Raw genomic sequence first — 17,360 nt, 5'->3', positions numbered from 1 at the left:
TTTCAAGATTGCACCCCCCACCCCCACAGTTCCCTCTATCAAACCTCTAAAAAAAGCTGTATAAGATGAAATACCTTGTTTTGGGGGGTGAACTTGGCCGTTCCAGGACGGTACACACTCCAGTTTGTGTAGTAACATACCACTCGCTTCTCGGAGCTGCCCCTCTTCACTCGAATATCTGAAAGCAGAAGAGAACACAAATTGGAATCCTAAGAGTCTTTAATGCATTTGTGAGGATAAGCAACATTTTGTGTAGTTGATATTCGAAAGGATGGTTCAGATGATATATCTCGCGGAACCCTTGCCGTCAGCTCGCGGAACCCCTAGGTTCCGCGGAACACCAATTAAGAAACACTGCTTTAATGCATTTGTGAGGATAAGCAACATTTTGTGTAGTAGATATTCGAAAGGATGGTTCAGATGATTGTCTTAAGGGGGAGAATCTTACAGCTGGTTTTTTTTTTTGGCACCCACCCGTCGTAGGGCGTAAGGGAAAGAGCTGGTTGAAAGTTAAAGGACTTACTTCTCTGGGAGAGTTAATCTGTCAAGTAGCAAAATATTAATATTGGAAAAAGAACAACGTCTGAACAAAGTCAAGTGAAGACGTTGTTCTTTTTCCTATATTAATAAGTTAAAGGACTGTTTTTGGAAACAAAAAAACCCGTCTTGAATGTCCCATAACCTAACCTGCAGTCTCCTAAACCCCACCTGATGCAGTATAACTGTTACTAAGCAATATAATTTGATTTAGTCTCATTCCGACATAAAGGTCATCAAACCCGATTCTCATCAGGCCGATCCGAGTTCAACACCCGGGAGATGCGGAAAACTTGTTCCTCAAACACATTTAATGTTGTGTTTTAATGTCAAAAATCCTATTTATGACTCTAATTTCTCCTCGGTCTTTTCCCAGTTGGATATGATCCAAAAGCTGCATTCTTTGGTCACGCGATGCAGAAAGATGAAGAAGACATAAGTTAGTCCTCTTTCGCTTACTTTTAACAGTGCCTAATATGCAAGTACAGACGAGGCAGAGGAAGGCGAAAAAGAAGAAGAAGAAGAAGAAGAAGAAGAAGAAGAAGGAGGAGGAGTAGGAGGAGAAGAAGGAGGAGGAGGAGGAGGAGAAGAAGAAGGAGGAGGAGGAGGAGAAGAAGGAGGAGGAGGAGGAGGAGAAGAAGGAGGAGAAAAAGAAGAAGAAGAAGAAGAAGAAGGAGTAGGAGGAGAAGAAGAAGGAGGAGGAGGAGAAGAAGAAGGAAGAGGAGGAGGAGGAGAAGAAGAAGAAGGAGGAGAAGTAGGAGGAGGAGTAGGAGGAGAAGAAGGAGGGACGGGCGCTACTGCATTCCTTCTTTGTTTTTTAGCATCTGAGCCTGCTGAGAGGCAGGGCTATCTGCCAAGATCGTATTTTATCAGGCTTTTATGCCTCTCCTTTTTTCTTTGGATTTGCAATTTTTTTCGCTGGGTTTTTACTTACGAAAAGTTCTTTCAGTTTCCTCTCTACCAATCTACTTTCTGCTCTCCCAAAATTTCTCTCTCCCAAAATTTACTTAATTCTCTTCTTTTCCTGGTAAACAGGAGGGCGTGGGTTCAATCCCAGCCGAGGTATGGAATTTTATCCTCAATATAATTTGAGAATTTGACCACAATAATAGTAGTAGCCTACTGCTGGAGTAAAGGGACTTTTCAGTCCTATGCGAGCAATATAAATAAGCACTATTATTATTATTATTTACTGGGACAGACCTAGATCCTCGGTCCTTCCAATGGACTCTCATTTCAGGATCATGCTCCCAGTGTAGTCAATGACATGACGCTGTTGTTTTTACGAGTATTAAATAAAATAATAAAAGATATAATAGTCATTCAATATCTGTTTGCACATTTGATATGTGTAGGTACATCATAGGTACTGCTAAAGTCTTATAGTCCCAGATACAGGATAGGAGAAAGCCAACCGCCAGCCGTTCCGAGATTGAATATCACCCATTTGCTGATATTTAATAACCCATTTGCTGAGAGTTACACTAAGGGATGGGCATGTTTCGGCACAGACCACACGAGTTTAAAATGCTTTCCACTCACGCTTAAGCCGGCGTCGGCGTCGGAACATGTGTGGCTTCAGACCCAGGACTCAGACGATCTGACACACCTAATAGGTCCCAAGCTTTTCCTAGATCTGTCGGACAACGCAGCGGTATATCAGACGTTCTGACAGGACTAGGTCTCAAGCTTTTCCCTAGATATATCAGACAGCGAAGCGGTCTGAGCGTAAATGGTCAATCACCGCGTCTTCAGCACTGGGATTTAATGTCGGAATGTGCAAGTTGTGTTAATAAGTTTAGTGGCAATACCTACAGCTGACTTTATTAGTGTATTATGTCTGTAAGCTCTGAATATTAACCACATAGAGAGTTGGTACAGCTCCTTGGTTGAAGCTATTTGCATTGAATAACATTTAGCTAACACTCACCGGAGCTTTTTCAAAACTTTCTTCTTATTTAATTCGGTGTTTCGTGTCCGATAAGGTCGGTATTTGAACGTAACTTTTTTCCTCCATTATGAGTCTCACTGCCGTTTTTATTTCGTAGTGATGAAAGAACTGCGACACTCTGCGACAGTAGACCCCCTCGACTCCAAATTTTCGAGGGGCCCTAAATACCGCCCTGATTTAATATTTAATCTTATATTGATCGCACACACATCCAACGTTACAAGCGTTAAGCTAAACGTTCGAGATGTTAGGGTTGATGTTTTGGGGGGTGAACTTGGCCGTTCCAGGACGGTACACACTCCAGTTTGTGTAGTAACATACCACTCGCTTCTCGGAGTTGCCCCTCTTCACTCGAATATCTGAAAGCAAAAGAGAACACAAATTGGAATCCTAAGAGTCCCCTGTTTAGTGGATGTAACAGAATCCCTGTTTAGTGGATGTGACAGAATTACAGTTTTCTTAAAATTCTCTTGATTTCCGAAGCTCATCTAGCCTTTAACCCGGGAGTACCTAATCCTTGTACAGACGGCGTTGGCGTTTTTCATCAGCCTCTCAATCAGACCTAAGAAGGGTGATTGCTTTGGGCTGACATTTGGTTTTGGCTACAAACTTTACGAGCACATGGCCTTCGCACTCAACCTTTGCTATATCTTTAGTAAGGGAAATTCAGACTGGCATACCTACTCCCTGTAGTTCTTATGTATTTATCTTTTTTACCTACTCTATTCGTCTTCTTATGTAAATAAATAAATAAATAAATAAGTATACATAGGTAAATAAATAAATAAAAAAGTACATAAGTACATAAACACGAAGCTCCAATTACCCGATCTGGTTTCTGTGTGGCCACATCCAAAGTTATACTTCTTCAGGACATCTGGGTCTTCTGGTATGTCTAACCTAAAACAACATAATGTATCTAATTGGTTTCAACTATGTATGTGTATCTACCTGATACAGTATGGGTCAGAAGTCTTGTAAGTTCCTACAATATGGTCCTGTCCTACAGTCCTAAATTTGACCCAACTCCCAGAGGTATTACAATATTACAGAAGTACACCTTTATTTTTTGAATAGCTAGGGATTTTTTCTTATTTCTTTAAATTCTAATATTGATCCTTGAGCTAGGAAAAGACCTATCAGGCACATTGAGCCCTGACGCTGACATCAAAAACTAGGTTTAACCCCCAGAAGTAGCACTTTGGCCCTTTTTGTAGAGAAATCTAATTTTTTATAGAAATTCAAATGGAAATCTTCAAATTTACTTTCCTTTTCGTTTCATTTTGGAAAGCTACCTACGATTTCATATGCTGGAACCAAATAATATCCGTTCAAAAGATAAAGGGAATGGCCGTTCAAAAGATAAAGGGGAACAGTAAAGTAATACAACTTGACCCTTATTTTTAAGAGATCTTCTTCACCAGCTAGAAGGAGAGGAGTGCAAATCTTGAAGTCATAAATGTGGAAAACTCCTTGCATTGATACCAGTGTTCTCTCTACTTTTGGCTCAAGTTGCATGACTTTACATACACTCTTTACAGTATCACAGGACTTGTGGTACACACTGTATTTATCTACCTACAAGTCATCGTCAGTAGCCAGTAGGTCTGACTTTAGTTGGTCATTCGGATTAGGTCATCATCCTAATAAATCTTCTTGTTCTAATGGTGGTCCACGTTTGGTACTAGATCTTGTGTGAGGTTTTTAAAGTTGGAACTACTAATTTGTTTGTATTGTAGTCAGTAAAGTAATACAACTTGACCCTTATTTTTAAGAGATCTTCTTCACCAGCTAGAAGGAGAGGAGTGCAAATCTTGAAGTCATAAATTTGGAAAACTCCTTGCATTGATACCAGTGTTCTCTCTACTTTTGGCTCAAGTTGCATGACTTTACATACACTGTCGAGATGTTTTAACAGATGTAAAAATATAAATAAAATTAATCACAACAAGTTATGAAGCGTGAAAGTGGTACCTACTTTATGAGTCCTGACGAAAAAAAAAAAAGATTAAAAAAATAAATAATACCTACCTAATAATAAATAAATGAATAAATATTCTTCTCAATAAATTATGGATACATATTTCTTGTTTATGATGGCGTAGATATTTGATTGCTGATTGATTTTAGCCGTGAACAGAGACGGACGAAAAAAAATTACTTATTAATAAAAAAATAATAACATAAATAAATAATACTCAACAAAATAGGGCGAGTTGGGGTAATTTTGCGGCACCAACTTTAATGGTCTTGAATGCCTTTGGACTACAGGAGCAGTCCTATGAAAGATTGGCAAAAGTATTTAAAAGTGGCTCGTGGCAGAAAAATTTCTGAAAATTGCAAACTCAAAATTACCCCAACCCACCCTATAAGTTAGTATTCAAACATTATTATGATTTTGTTTTATGTACCTACCTCTTACATGACTTATGAAATAGCTATATGTATAACTGCAAATATAAATATATGTAGGTACTTAGGTACATGCATGTACATAAATACCCAAAGAACTGCAGACAGTGTATCAGTTGGAACTTGTTCGAAGAAAGTTGTGACATTCTTCAGAATATTTTAGAAGGTTTTGACCTTCACGAGTCCAGACATAGTCAGACTTACCCCTGCAGTCCTAAGTTAACCCTCTAGGTCTGAGTTACGGAATTACCCCTTGCAGTACTAAGTTCCCCTAGATACTCCTGATTACGGGGCGAGCGTTTTGACCACTACACAACCGAAGTTGGGATATAGGTATATTGACGTCCCGAAATGAAAGAGCGAAAGAGGACGGGATAGGACGTTAAGGCACAATATTTCACATCCATGCTTCTCCGGAGAAGTTTGGTCAGAAAAGTCCCATCCCGGCCTGAATTCCAACCCATAGGCGGATTTCACATCTAGACTGCAACTTGTAGTATACGGCAGTTTTCATGTTGATGGCTACATAGTCTTATGGGCCTGTTCACACTTAAACTTGAAATTTAAGTGTGAACAGGCCCATAAGACTATGTGAACAACCCATAAGACCCATAGAGCCCATAGCCCTCAACATGAAAATTGCCGTATACAGTTGATTTATTGTTAGGAAGGAGGTAGAAGGTACAGAGGAAGGTAAGGGAAAAGTTTGTCTCGCTCTTCAGTCTTCTTCTTCGTGTTCTCCTTCTTCTACTACTCCTCCTCCTCCTTCTCCTCCTTTATGTGATTCTCATTTTCTCCCTTCTCTACTTCTCCTCTTCTCTCCTCTTCTTGTATTATCCTTCTCCTTCGTCTTCCTTTTCCTCCTCATTTCTGTGGTTCTATTTTTTAGCTTCTTCTCCCTCCACTTCTTCTTCTTCCTTTTCATCTTCTTCTCCTTCTTCTTCCTTTTCATCTTCTTCTTCTTCTCATTCTTCTTCTCTTCCTCCTTCTTCTTCTTCCTTTTCATCTTCTTCTTCTCCTCCTCCTCCTCCTCCTCCTTCTTCTTCTTCTCCTTCTCCTCTTCCTTCTCCTCCTCCTTCTTCTCTCTTCTCCTCTTTTCTTTCGCTTCCAAACTTGTTAGAAAGTGGTGGGTGCTGAAATGTTGAACAAAAAATGCTTCGTCTATCTCCAACTTTCCTTATTTACCTAATTTTACTTATTACTTTTCATTATCATACCTATCTTCAGGTGTAGGTGGGTAGGTGGGAATAAATTTTGATAATAAATTATTGCAAACATTCATTACTTTTTTTCCAAGTATTTTTTTTTTTTTTTTGTTTCTGAAACTTGAATTGGAAATAAATAATTGAAAATGAATAGGTAATTTATTTGCGTTGAAAAGAAAAAGAACAGATAACTAGCTATATGTATAATTGTATATATCTAGTATGGTACCTACTTATCTTCTGATGTAAAAAAAAGTTGATAAATTTCCTTCGTTGTGTTTTTAAGGAGAAAATTTAGGATTCGGCATAGTTTAGGCACTACTCGTACATTATGTAGCACTCATAAGATCATAGTGGTTTAACTTTTCTGCAATAAGACCCATAAAACCTATAGCCCTCAACATGAAAATTGCCGTATACTACAAGTTACTTTAGGTTGATTTTTTCAATCTCACAGCTTTCTGAGCCATTGGGCAAGTCTGAAATTCGACTGCTATAGTTAATCAAATTGTGAGCTACAGAGACGGGCATTATACAGTACTAGGGTGGAACTCACCCAGTCGGGCAGATAGGTAGGTAGAAGTATAGTTACAGTCTAGATGTGAAATCTGCCATAACCTTCGCTTTAGGTTGATTTTTTCAATCTCACAGCTTTCTGAGCCATTGGGCAAGTCGGAAATTCGACTGCTAGTTAATCAAATTGTGAGCCACAGAGACGGGCATTATACAGTACTAGAGTGGAACTCACCCAGTCGGGCAGATAGGTAGGTAGAAGTATCTCCTGTTGGTATCTTGTTTGATACACCGTATCTCCATCGCAAGTTCAAGGGCAAATGAAAAACTTGTATGACTAACATCATAGCTATCCAGCACGTATGTAAAAGTTGCATGTACCTCAGGTACCTATCTGTGTACCTACCCAGGTACCTGCCCAAACCCAATGCATGATGTGAATGTTGACTGACGGGCGCTACTGCATTCCTTCTTTGTTTTTTAGCATCTGAGCCTGCTGAGAGGCAGGGCTATCTGCCAAGATCGTATTTTATCAGGTTTCTATGCCTCTCCTTTTTTCCTTGGATTTGCAAGCTTTTTCGCTGGGTTTTTACTGGGCCAGACCTAGATCCTCGGTCCTTCCAATGGACTCTCATTTCAGGATCATGCTCCCAGTGTAGTCAATGGCATGAAATTGTTGTGCTCACACCTACCTACTACCAACCTATGCAAGTGCATGAGTAGGTATTAACTAAGCACGACTTTACAGTACCTTAGGTAAGTTTTAATCCACATTCGCAGGAACTTCAGGAAGTTAGTTGAAAGTTCGCGTTATCAAGAAGACAATGGTACACTTGATAAAGGAACCAATAAAAGTTCTGGTACACTTGACAAAATAAAAATATCTACCAACCTAATTAAAAAGAGTTCTGCTGATATAATAGTTGTCGAACCATGAACTGGTCAATTTCTTCGGCTGAGAGAATGGTTTTGTCATAAAATATGGCATTAGAGTCACTGGACATGGAAGTGAAGTGTCCATTGGTTCTGCACATGAGCTTGGTTATACTTCTAGGTTGGCAAAAGGTTGGTGCACCAAAGAGCGACATTTTAAAGTGTCAATTCTGGTTACACCGGCCTTGGGGGCTAAGGCTAAAAACAGAGTGAAGGGCTGAAGGGGAAAGCATAGCGCTAAGGCTAAAAATAGAGTTTAGCGGAGAGCATTGTACATAGAGGATCAAGCCTCTTCAGGGATTCTCAAACTTTTTGGGCCGCGGTGCCTAAATGACCGTTCAAAGTTGTGCGGTGCCCCTACAATGCCTAACCCATATGTGAGCTGGGGTGGGGCGGGGGGTTCAACGGTAATAACCCTGGCCTTGTAATCGTGAGGTACGTACTTCAAATCCTCGGACATACACATTTTTTTTTTTTACGCCTCTCTTAGATGTACTTGCGAGATCTTAACTGCATGCTCAATATCATGCTCATTCTAGTGTGTGGACGTCTTCGCGTGAGGGGGAATTTCAGTAGGTCTTTTTATGTATGAGGTCAGCTACTCACTGTCAGGTAGATCTGAGAGGTACGGCTGATCAGATCCGCCTGTAAGGTCTACCTGATTAGCAATTGAGCACACAAGCTATCAGGTAGATCGGACAGGTACACCTGATCAGGTCCGCCTGTCAGGTCTACTTGATACCTGATGAGCACACACACTATCGGGTAGACCTTACAGGCACAGCTGGAAACGTCCGCCTGTTGTTTCTAACTGATAGTGTTTGTGCTCATCAGGTGTCTTGTATACCTGATCAGCCGCACCGATACTATCGGGTAGACCTTACAGGCACAGCTGGAAACGTCCGCCTGTTGTTTCTAACTTTACTGATAGTGTGAGTGCTCATCAGGTGTCATGTATACCTGATCAGCCGCACCGGTCAGGTCTACCTGATATTGAGTTAGTGAGTGGCTGACCTAAGTTGTATACGAGTAGTGCTTTAATCGCAAGAGGGGGCATTTCACTATGTCCTTCATGATTATATCTAAAGCCAGCTATGTACTGTAAGTAGTGCTTTATTTACAAGAGGGGGAATTTCAGTGGGTCTTTCATAAGTATAAAGCCAGGCACTGTCAGTAGTGCTTTATTTAGCTTTGGGTCATGGCTTTTCAATGTAGATGGGCACTAGGCGTATAGTGAGTGGCTGACCTAAGTTGTATACGAGTAGTGCTTTAATCGCAAGAGGGGGCATTTCACTATGTCCTTCATGATTATATCTAAAGCCAGCTATGTACTGTAAGTAGTGCTTTATTTACAAGAGGGGGAATTTCAGTGGGTCTTTCATAAGTATAAAGCCAGGCACTGTCAGTAGTGCTTTATTTAGCTTTGGGTCATGGCTTTTCAATGTAGATGGGCACTAGGCGTATTGTAAGGAAGTACTGTGTGCGAGGGAGTTGAGAAGTAGAGATGTTATCTCAGAAGGCAGATTGTCACCGTTGTTAAATGGTGTCCACACTTTAATGTCGATGGACATAGCCTGAAACACGTCCACACTATAAACTTGTTTTTCATAAGACCAGAATCCTTTGATCTTACCTGCGTTATAAGGGTTCCAGTAGATGGTGGACCTTAAAATTGTTACCAAAAGCGTACCTAAATTGACCGGAAATTTCAGGTATTCAAACAGACACGTGAGGTTCCGCAAATCGGAAGCCTCCTGCCGTCTCGGCCGCAGATTCCACATACCGCAAACCAACAATTCCTCAAGTCTCTGGACTGTCTGAGATAGCTCAACCACTTTCTCAACACCAGCATCAGGTATTTCTGACGTCCAAACAATAAACCAAATTCCCGCTTCAACACTTCATTGTTGTTCTTGGCTGAACCGAATTTCCCATGTGATGCTGCTGTTCCTCTTTGGTGTTTACTGATCGCGAATCAATACTTTTGGTGAGAATCGATAGAGGGAACTGTGACAACGGAGGTCTTATCGTCTCCATCGGAGGTCGACATGGGCTGAGATTGAACCCAGATGAACTTGGGTAGATTGAAATCAGATGGACTTTAAAGGGTTGGGTAGATGGACTTTGTAGTTGTACAGGAGTGCATTTGGTTCAACTAGACTGGAATGTTACTGGACACCAGTGAACTTAAAAGAAGTCAGTGAGCTGGATTGTCAACTGGCCATAATCCAGTCATAAGCTAGGGTCAGCCACTCACTATCAGGTAAGACCCGAGAGGCGGACCTTTTTAGCCGTAACTGTCAAGTCTACCTGATAGTGAGCGGCTGGAATAGGACGTAAGATATAACTACCTTTGTTATACTATCTCTAAATATTAATAACGTAACGTTTGGTATCACTGATTATCACTAGAACCACTGAACACTTGGATCATCACTAGAACCACTGAACACTTGAACCATCGAGTACCAAAGAGTCTTCATCCTAAGGAGCGTTTACGGATAATACCTTCCACCTAATTGTTCCTTCAGGTAGATAATTCATGTTTACTGACCTTGCTTTAATCTATTCATGGGAAGTGCTGCGGAAAGTGAGAGTTATTAGTCATAAAAATATCTCAATCGAGAATCTATGGGTGATGTGAGATAAGAGTTAGAGAAGGGGGTGTTCCCACGTTGCTGGTTGCAGTTGGATTATAGGCGATCTTAGCTGAAGGTATACTCGTATTATCTATGAATCTATGTCTTACTGAAGTATCTAGGTATCTATGATATCTTGTGCTTATACCTGTATTTATGCCTACTGCTTGAATGGATTTAAAGGTCGACGATTATGAAAGAGATTCACTCTTTTTATTCGTTCTTACTTTCCTTATCCTATAATTAACTTGGGCCTTTTACTCGAAACATTGCGTTTTCCTGCGCTGTTCTCCTCTATGTCAATCCAACCTCTTTATTGAATCTTCCCACCAATAGGTTCTTACTTTCCTTATCCTATAATTAACTTGGGCCTTTTACTCGAAACATTGCGTTTTCCTGCGCTGTTCTCCTCTATGTCAATCCATGGTAATCCAACCTCTTTATTGAATCTTCCCACCAATAGATATCTAGGTCTAGCAGTTTACATAGACAGGGTATATTCTTTTCTATTATGTCCTATTCTTCACCTAACTACAGCTTTCAAGGGACATAGATACTGTTTCTCGTAAATAGCCTCCTCTCTTTCCTCCTTCATGTCTTCTTTGTTTTATTGATGTTATTATTATTATTATTATTATTAGGTATTATTATTATTATTATTATTATTATTATTATTATTATAATCATTAATAATAAGTTTATTCTTTCTTTACAATATTCTTAACATAATTATTCTTCATCAAATCCCTATGTCCAGTATTTGGTACTATGACACCCCCATATTAATGATGGACAAATAGGGTGATCTGGGTCAGTTATGCAGTTTGCCTGGGGTTCTCTGTTAACGTTTGAAGGTCACCAGATAAGAACTCATTGAATGAGATGGATGTCTTTTTCTGATTTCTTCTCTTGAAGATTTTCCTGTTGGAACTTTAGAAGATGTTGGTGAAAAGCTTTCCTTCTGGTCGAAGGGAGCGTTTTGAATGCAACAGTTCCTGATGAATCACAGAAGTGAAGCAACGTTGATATCAGGATGGGTGGCCATCTGGGCAATCGTGTGCTGATGGCTTTAAGGAGGAGGTTAGATTGTAAACGAATGAAGGGTGAAATCACCGGCAATTTAAAGCAGCCATAATACAGTGACATTAATGCACTTTAAAAATCGTTAAAGTTTCCTAAGATTTTCAAAATAGCAGAAATCTGCTAAATTTTGGATCATTATTTTCAATTCTCCGGTCTGGTCAAAGAAAGCAATTGAACTTATCTTGTGTCTATGTCACGACTCTTTTTACCTTCTCTATGCTGAGATCATACCTAATGTAACATACAATTCCTCCCACTAGTTCATCACACTCATACTTGTACTGGGTGACTCATGTGAAGGAAATACCAGTAGTTCTTGGATGATCCTATGTGTTTTTTTTTCTGAATTTTTTCAATATTTAAGATTGAATTTACATATTAAAAAAAAAAAAAAACCTGGAAATGTCTCGCGGTGCCCCAAAATCATCTCGCGGTGCCCCGAGTGCACCGCGGTGCACACTTTGTAAAACCCTGAGATACGAGTAGAGGAAGCAACGATAGAGAGAAGCGACGACTTGAAACTGAGAGCTGAGAGCAAAAAGCTCTATGCTCTGTTTTGACCTTTTTGAAGGATGCTCTTTCTTGAGTTGACCTTGGCTTTGGTGTTGAGGCAATGCTCTTTTAGTACCTAGGTGCTTTTAGAGAGGGTAGGTATTGAGTGTGGCAAGGCGAGTTCACTTACCATAAACACTTCAGATGGCATCATAATTATTACACTTAGGTGTCTGTCTTAGGTAGATTGTGTGAACAAGGACCTGGAAGAGAAGGGTTTATGAGAGGAAGATGTAAATAACCGAGGCAGATGGAGGCTGCTATCAAAAAACGCCGACCCCACTTGAGTGGGAAAAGGCTAAGAAGAAGAAGAAGAAGAAGAAGAAGAAGAAGAAGAAGAAGAAGAAGAAGAAGAAGAAGAAGAGGTGTGCTCATTCTAGTGTGTGGACGTCTTCGCGTGAGGGGGAATTTCAGTAGGTCTTTTTATGTATGAGGTCAGCTACTCACTGTCAGGTAGATCTGAGAGGTACGGCTGATCAGATCCGCCTGTAAGGTCTACCTGATTAGCAATTGAGCACACAAGCTATCAGGTAGATCTGACAACTACACCTGATCAGGTCCGCCTGTCAGGTCTACTTGATACCTGATGAGCACACATACTATCGCGTAGACCTTACAGGCACAGCTGGAAACGTCCGCCTGTTGTTTCTAACTTTACTGATAGTGTGAGTGCTCATCAGGTGTCATGTATACCTGATCAGCCGCACCGGTCAGGTCTACCTGATATTGAGTTAGTGAGTGGAAAAAAAAAAAAAAAAAATGTTACAAAATGTATAAATAAATATTTCAATTAAATTAACGAGAAATCCGAAATATTATCTACCGGACACGTTTCAATCATTAAATTTACATATTTATTTACATATTGATTACATATTATGTATCAATAAAATTTAAAATCTAAACAGATAATAGGTAAATAATATATGTATATCCAACTATATATCTAATTTCTAATTCATTCAGAGCAGAGTATAAAATGTAGCAAAAAGAAAAAAGAAAAAAAAATCAATGTCATAATTTTATTGAAATCTTTACAAGGAATGGTCCTTCACAACGGATATTTTTTTTTTTTTTCCTAATTTTCTTGGTCAAATAAACCAATTACCTAGGTATTTGTTTTTTTTTTTTTTCTAATACCTACCTAAATACTTTCCTAAACTTAGCTCAAATTAATAAAAATCAAGATAAGGAAAGTTAAAATAAATATTTTTAAAATATATATATAAAAAAAAAATCTTCTCCGTTCAATGAAACAGTTCTGAAAAATAGGAGTAAGTTAATAAGACCATCATTACTTTATGACTTATAAATCTTATAATAATTTATAATATTACATTAAGTACCTACTTAATAGTGCAATCTTATCTTCTGTGTCGCAAATCATAGTCTGGGCCAGGAATATGTAATAGGTAATTTGAATAGGTTACCCTCCTATGGTCCAGAACACAGCATCCAATAGGTGGAAGACGGCCTTATTTCAAACAGCATGCAGAGTACATACATCATTAAAATAAATTCTAATTATTGGACAATCATATTTACAAGCGTACAATACAATATTCAGAAAAGGTAATGGTATGTCTTACATAGAAGTAACCAGTGGCGTCTTCTGAGATTTTAAAAAGGGGAAGCTATAAATTCATCTACAATTTGTAGATCTACTAGTGGTCATGCCCGCCACTCACACTCTGAAAGTCTGACAGACTTCGGACTGTCAGACAGTTAGGTGTAGGGGCAAACAGTCCCAAAAAATGGGTTAAGCTTATACGAATGTTGTTGCTCTAGCAATGTAGGTGCACCAAGGGGGGTTGATGGTCTCTAGCTAAGATTACTTGGCCCGTCCCGAACCACAGTCAACCATCCTGAGGACCTGTGCTTTTCCTTTGAAACAGGATAAACCAGACAAACACTTTGTAACTTCCAGTTAGCCAGACTGGTTAAGATTTGACTGTTCTGATCCCTATTTTTAGTCCCGTAGCAAGACACTGGTCTGCTCCCTGTTTAAAGTCCACCAGACAGACCAGTTTATAAGAATCTATGCCATGCATCGCCACTGGATGTAATGCTGATGTGATGTACGTAGTATTGTAATAAGACCGATACAAAGTGTTGGTGCTTTTGTACCGTGGATGATGAATACGATGATGTTGATGGTGTTAATAAGAGTTTAGGCGTTTTTATACGGGATGTCCACATAATGAGATGAATAAATAATATGATATATGCATACCAGGAATAGGAAGCGACATCGCAGAATCAACACTTCCAGTTAGCCAGACTGGTTAAGATTTGACTGTTCTGATCCCTATTTTTAGTCCCGTAGCAAGACACTGGTCTGCTCCCTGTTTAAAGTCCACCAGACAGACCAGTTTATAAGAATCTATGCCATACATCGCCACTGGATGTAATGCTGATGTGATGTACGTAGTATTGTAATAAGACCGATACAAAGTGTTGGTGCTTTTGTACCGTGGATGATGAATACGATGATGTTGATGGTGTTAATAAGAGTTTAGGCGTTTTTATACCGGATGTCCACATAATGAGATGAATAAATAATAATTATGATATATGCATACCAGGAATAGGAAGCGACATCGCAGAATCAACAAAATTCATTTCTAAAAAGGATAGGTAGTTCTAAAAAGCCCCCTTGGTCCACCCTGTTTAAGGTCCACCCAAGGTCCACCCAAGGTTTAAGGTCGTAGGCTGTTCGTCATCTGACGAGGGACATTTCAGTATTATTCTAGGTCTACCCTTGGCAATAGTCATATGATCAAGATTTGAACAGTATCTTTTACCAAAGATTCCATAGTTCGTAGGCTGTTCGTCATCTGACGAGGGACATTTCAGTATTATTCTAGGTCTAGCAGTTTACATAGACAGGCTATATTCTTTTCTATTATGTCCTATTCTTCACCTAACTACAGCTTTCAAAGGACATAGATACTGTTTCTCGTAAGCAGCCACCTCTCTTTCCTTACCCTGAACAAACCATCTCACCCGGTATCCTAAACAATGAAGTCACCCGGACAATAAGCCAGGTAATTACAATACCATCAACGCCTCTCTTAGATGTACTTGCGAGATCTTAACTGCATGCTCAATATCATGCTCATTCTGCTCATTCTAGTGTGTGGACGTCTTCGCGTCCCTTGGCAATAGTCATATGATCAAGATTTGAACAGTATCTTTTACCAAAGATTCCATAGTTCGTAGGCTGTTCGTCATCTGACGAGGAACAATTCAGTATTATTTTAGGTCTGCAGACTTATATGGCGTATGGTACAGGTGGGCCAATAAATGGTACGTTTTTTAGGTGGGCGAATAAATGGTACACTTACCCTACTTGTGTATTTGTAGTAGCCTCCGTGGCCGAGTGGTCATCACACTAGGTTTGCACTCCGGAGGCCCCGGGTTCGATTCCCAGGAGGGTCGAAGTTTTTCGGCTCTGTGCTTGGAGTTCGGGGTGCACTCAGCCTCGTGAGGACAAGTGAGTTGCTACTTTAATGGAGGAGCGACCAGTAGCGGCATTACAAGTCAAAGAAACGAGCAATGATAAATAGAGATCTTAACTGCATGCTCAATATCATGCTCATTCTAGTGTGTGGACGTCTTCGCGTGAGGGGGCATTTCAGTAGGTCTTTCAATAAATTTTATAGGAGTAGAACTTTATTTACAAGAGGGGGCATTTCAGTAGGTCTTTCTATGTATGAGGTCAGCTACTCACTGTCAGGTAGATCTGAGAGGTACGGCTGATCAGATCCGCCTGTAAGGTCTACCTGATTAGCAATTGAGCACACAAGCTATCAGGTAGATCTGACAGGTACACCTGATCAGGTCCGCCTGTCAGGTCTACTTGATACCTGATGAGCACACATACTATCGGGTAGACCTTACAGGCACAGTTGGAAACGTCCGCCTGTTGTTTCTAACTGATAGTGTGTGTGCTCATCAGGTGTCATGTATACCTGATCAGCCGCGCCGGTCAGGTCTACCTGATAGTGAGTTAGTGAGTGGCTGACCTAAGTTGTATACGAGTAGTGCTTTAATCGCAAGAGGGGGCATTTCACTATGTCCTTAATAATTATATCTAAAGCCAGCTATGTACTGTCACCTGTCAGTAGTGCTTTATTTAGCTTTGGGTCATGGCTTTTCAATGTAGATGGGCACTAGGCGTATTGTAAGGAAGTACCGTGTGCGAGGGAGTTGAGAAGTAGAGCTATGTTATCTCAGAAGGCAGATTGTCACCGTTGTTAAATATTGTCCACACTTTAATGTCGATCAAAAATTAGAAAAATAAATGTGGGTAGGTGGGCCAATAAATGGTACGTTTTTTAGGTGGGCGAATAAATGGTACACTTACCCTATGTACGTTGTAGCTGTAGAAGCTTTCGTCTTAGCCGGTAGAAGCAATACCATCCTGGTAGTTTAATCTTCAAACGCACGCCTGGTAATCAGGAGATCGTCGGTTCGAATCCATGGAACCAAACTTTCAGAGGTATTTCTTTCCTATTTGAGGTCCTCCTTACAGGGTTCACTCGGATGGTCCCGAAATTGGAGAGAATGAGGACAATAGAGGAGAAAGCCAGCGGTTCCGAGAACGAACCTAATTTTGGAATAAATTTCGCCCCGGCTGGATATCGAACCGGCGACCAGGCGTTTACAAGTTAGAAGGCAGGAGCGTTATCTTCCAAGCTAGACTGGGCTTAAGTAAAGGGACTTTTCAGTTCTATCTGAGCATAGTTTAAATAAGAAGGAAACAGATTTATGAAAAGACTTCATTTTCTTCATTCTTTTAAAAGCGTCCTTTTTAACTACATTAATAATTATTATGCCTTTGATAGCCTCGCAGCATATCTATAATTAAGTAATTAATAATACTGAAACACGTCCACACTATAAACTTGTTTTTCATAAGACCAGAATCCTTTGATCTTACCTGCGTTATAAGGGTTCCAGTAGATGGTGTACCTTAAAATTGTTACCAAAAGCGTACCTAAATTCACCGGAAATTTCAGGTATCCAAACAGACACGTGAGGTTCCGCAAATTGGAAGCCTCCTGCCGTCTCGGCCGCAGATTCCACATACCGCAAACCAACAATTCCTCGAGTCTCTGGACTGTCTTAGATAGCTCAACCACTTTCTCAACACCAGCATCAGGTATTTCTGACGTCCAAACAATAAACCAAATTCCCGCTTCAACACTTCATTGTTGTTCTTGGCTGAACCGAATTCCCCATGTGATGCTGCTGTTCCTCTTTGGTGTTTACTGATCGCGAATCAATACTTTTGGGCACATTCTTCACGAACTCTTTCCGCCGGTCTTCGTCAGCTACCAGCGGGGAAAACCGGGTGGAGCCTTCGTTCCAGCCGCCTATCGCCAGCATAGTCTTGAGGTTTTTGTTGTAGGTCTTGAGGCCGGTGAATTTGGCGTAGCCACCTGGGGAGAAGAGGGAAAGGGTTAGTTACAGGGGCTTGTGGTATGCATGGTTGAGATTACTTCTTCCTTTGAGATGCTGTACACTTAG

At 40.2% G+C, this 17,360-nt stretch overlaps 1 protein-coding gene across 1 annotated transcript in view; it reads right to left on the bottom strand.

Annotated features, from left to right (window-relative positions):
- Positions 1-16,250, bottom strand: part of LOC113470298 (probable chitinase 10) — a 51,323-nt gene extending 35,073 nt beyond the window's left edge. Inside the window, exons 1-5 of the mRNA XM_026828626.1 lie at positions 16,195-16,250; positions 3,315-3,388; positions 2,726-2,847; positions 524-527; positions 75-178 (exon numbers count right to left, since the gene is read on the bottom strand). Of these exons, the coding sequence (XP_026684427.1) occupies positions 75-178; positions 524-527; positions 2,726-2,847; positions 3,315-3,388; positions 16,195-16,250 (360 nt within the window). The remainder of the gene's footprint in view (positions 1-74; positions 179-523; positions 528-2,725; positions 2,848-3,314; positions 3,389-16,194) is intronic.
- Positions 16,251-17,360: the final 1,110 nt, after the last annotated feature.

This window comes from Diaphorina citri, unplaced genomic scaffold (assembly GCF_000475195.1).
Source record: "Diaphorina citri unplaced genomic scaffold, Diaci psyllid genome assembly version 1.1 scaffold1495, whole genome shotgun sequence".
NCBI classification, from domain to species: Eukaryota; Metazoa; Arthropoda; class Insecta; order Hemiptera; family Psyllidae; genus Diaphorina; species Diaphorina citri.
The sequence above is the reverse complement of the archived record's forward strand: the minus strand, read 5'-3'. Positions and strand labels throughout refer to the sequence as shown.